The sequence below is a fragment of the Seriola lalandi genome, unplaced genomic scaffold, assembly GCF_002814215.2.
Source record: "Seriola lalandi dorsalis isolate HSWRI2012SDOR001 ecotype SW California unplaced genomic scaffold, Sedor1 jcf7180002054899, whole genome shotgun sequence".
NCBI classification, from domain to species: domain Eukaryota; kingdom Metazoa; phylum Chordata; class Actinopteri; order Carangiformes; family Carangidae; genus Seriola; species Seriola lalandi.
Window position 1 is genome coordinate 36804 of NW_019525451.1, and position 2254 is coordinate 39057.

General features: G+C 42.3%; 3 protein-coding genes across 3 annotated transcripts in view; all 3 read right to left on the reverse strand.

Moving 5' to 3' along the window:
* LOC111672392 (uncharacterized) overlaps window positions 1-2254 on the reverse strand; it is a 44743-nt gene that overhangs the window by 36217 nt on the left and 6272 nt on the right. The window lies entirely within an intron of this gene.
* The window catches only part of LOC111672399 (CLIP-associating protein 1-B-like), a 27749-nt gene that overhangs the window by 12328 nt on the left and 13167 nt on the right, over window positions 1-2254 (reverse strand). The window lies entirely within an intron of this gene.
* Window positions 1386-2248, reverse strand: LOC147817759 (neoverrucotoxin subunit alpha-like; the record flags this gene model as incomplete). The annotated part of the gene is made up of 2 exons (XM_087180266.1): window positions 1386-2060; window positions 2179-2248. Coding segments are annotated over 2 exons (594 nt in total), but the record flags the coding sequence as incomplete, so codon positions are not given.

Sequence of the window (2254 nt, forward strand, 5' to 3'; positions counted from 1 at the left end):
AAAAAAAATTGATCTCCATCTGAGCAGCAAGTTACCCGCAGTGTCTAGAAAATAAAAGTGTGAGAAAGTTTTTTGCAGCAATGTTTTATTTCAAGCTATTGTAAGCTTTTATTCTGAAAGGTTCTTAAAGTTCCAAAGGTCAAAACTCAGATGGATGGAGCGGACATACGATGTGTGATGTGAAGAAAAAACCAGAGTTCAGTAAATCAGTCAGTCAGATGTATAATATGTGACTGTGGGTGAACAAGCTCACAAACATCAGAGAGAAGTGTCAAGGCAGCGGAAAGATAGTAACCACAACTTCCGGTCAGGACTTTCAGAATAAAATCAGAGCGGAAACATGCTGCAGATGATGAGAAAGCTCGTGGATCGCGATTCTACCCAAAAAGATGCTCATATGATCTTTGTACCACCTCTGTCTGTGACTGTGGGCCACAGCACCACATGTGAACAGTAACACAGTAAATTCCAGTTGCATTTTTATCAATATCTTAAATTAGCCTTTGATTATGTTCTGGCCGCCATCTAATGGAGTAGAAGAAAGTTTATCTGAGGCTAAACTGACTTGTACATCCTAATTTTACCTGAGTAAAAGTCCACAAGTACTATCAGTAACATGTAGTGAAAGTATCAAAGTAAAAGTACTCATCATGCAGAGTAACTGCCAAGAAAATCAGGTGCATGTTAAAGATCAGCAGGGCAGCACGGTGGTGCAGTGGCCTTTCTGTGCAGCATCAGCATGTTGTGCGTGGGTTTCCTCCAGGTGCTCCGGCTTCCTCCCACAGTCCAAAGACATGCGTTTTAGATAATTGGCCTTTCTAAAAGCTTGTCAGTCTTTCCTCTGGGTGTTGGACTCTCTGACATGCTAATTATCAAACACACAACCTCTAAATGTCTCAACACTTTGAGGTTGAGAGATTTTGAGTTCTCAACTTTTAGTGTTGGACTTCAAACTTCATGGAGTCACTGAGGATTAAAACCTATGACTTCTAACCTTTAGACAAGTCTTCAACAGCTTGAGAGACTGGGACAGAAACAAAATCCAGTTCTTCTCTTGGAGACTTCGTCTTTCCTCTGGACTTTGGCTTTCAACATTAAACCTCTGTCTCAGGATTGAACCAACAACCTCAAAACTTCCAGGGAGTCATAGACCACCTTTGAAGTTCGCCGTTTCAAATTGCACATGAAGCAGGTTAATGTAGACCTCTTCTTTTAGGACCTTTCAGTCTTTTCTCTTAATCTAAACCTTCAACACTGAGAGCCTCAACAACATTTTCATTGACCGTCTTTGTCTTTTCTCAGACTTTTCAAACAAACTGTGACAGTGTTTTAGTTTGAACTGAATCGACTCAGTTGTCCTCAGATTCCGACAAAACACAAAACGATTAGCAGTGATGCTTTTATTGTGAAAAGACAAGAAGGTAGATAGATAGATAGATCGATTAGTCATCAAAAACTTTACTGATTTATTAATAAATAAATCTGAAAACTTGAACTATGTGTTCAACAGTGAGAACGTTTCTCTCTCTGCTACATTCAACACAGAGACACTGAGGAACCAGGATTAAACCAGAACCCAAACCCAGGATACAGAGGTTCAGTGAAGGTGGTGTTGAAGGTGTGGAGGTGGATCAGTTTGTTAGAGGAGACTCTGTAGAAGGACAGAGAGCCACCAGGACAGTCCACATACACTGCTACTCTGTCAGAGACAGAGGAGGAGATAGATGTTTCTCTGTCATTGTGCCAGACAGAGTAACCAGCACCAGAGCAGAACAGACTCGAAGACTGATCGTTCTTTCCAAACGCAGAGTCTTTACTGTTTCCTTTCCTGCTGATTCCTCTGTAATTCACTGATACATCAACCGCTCCGCTCCACTCGACCTCCCAGTAAAAGCGACCAGTCAGACCAGTTGAACACAGCAGCTGAGGACACTGGTCAAATCTGTCTGGATGATCAGGATATGACTGATCCTCCTCCACATGTGTCACCTCCCTGTTGTTGTCAGACAGTTTGATCCTTCTGTTCACTGTGTTTGTGTCGATTGTGAGTTCACATGAATCTGATGGAGAGAACAAGACACAGCTGCAGTTATTGATCATCTGATCAGTGATGTGACAGTTTGAAGATGGTTGAATGTGCTGCTTTGTTTTCATCAATCACATTAAAAACACACTTACACCTCCTCAGACCTGGTGTCAACCATCGGACTCCACCAGGCTCCGCCCTGAAAGGAGGAGGGGGGTCAGACCAGCA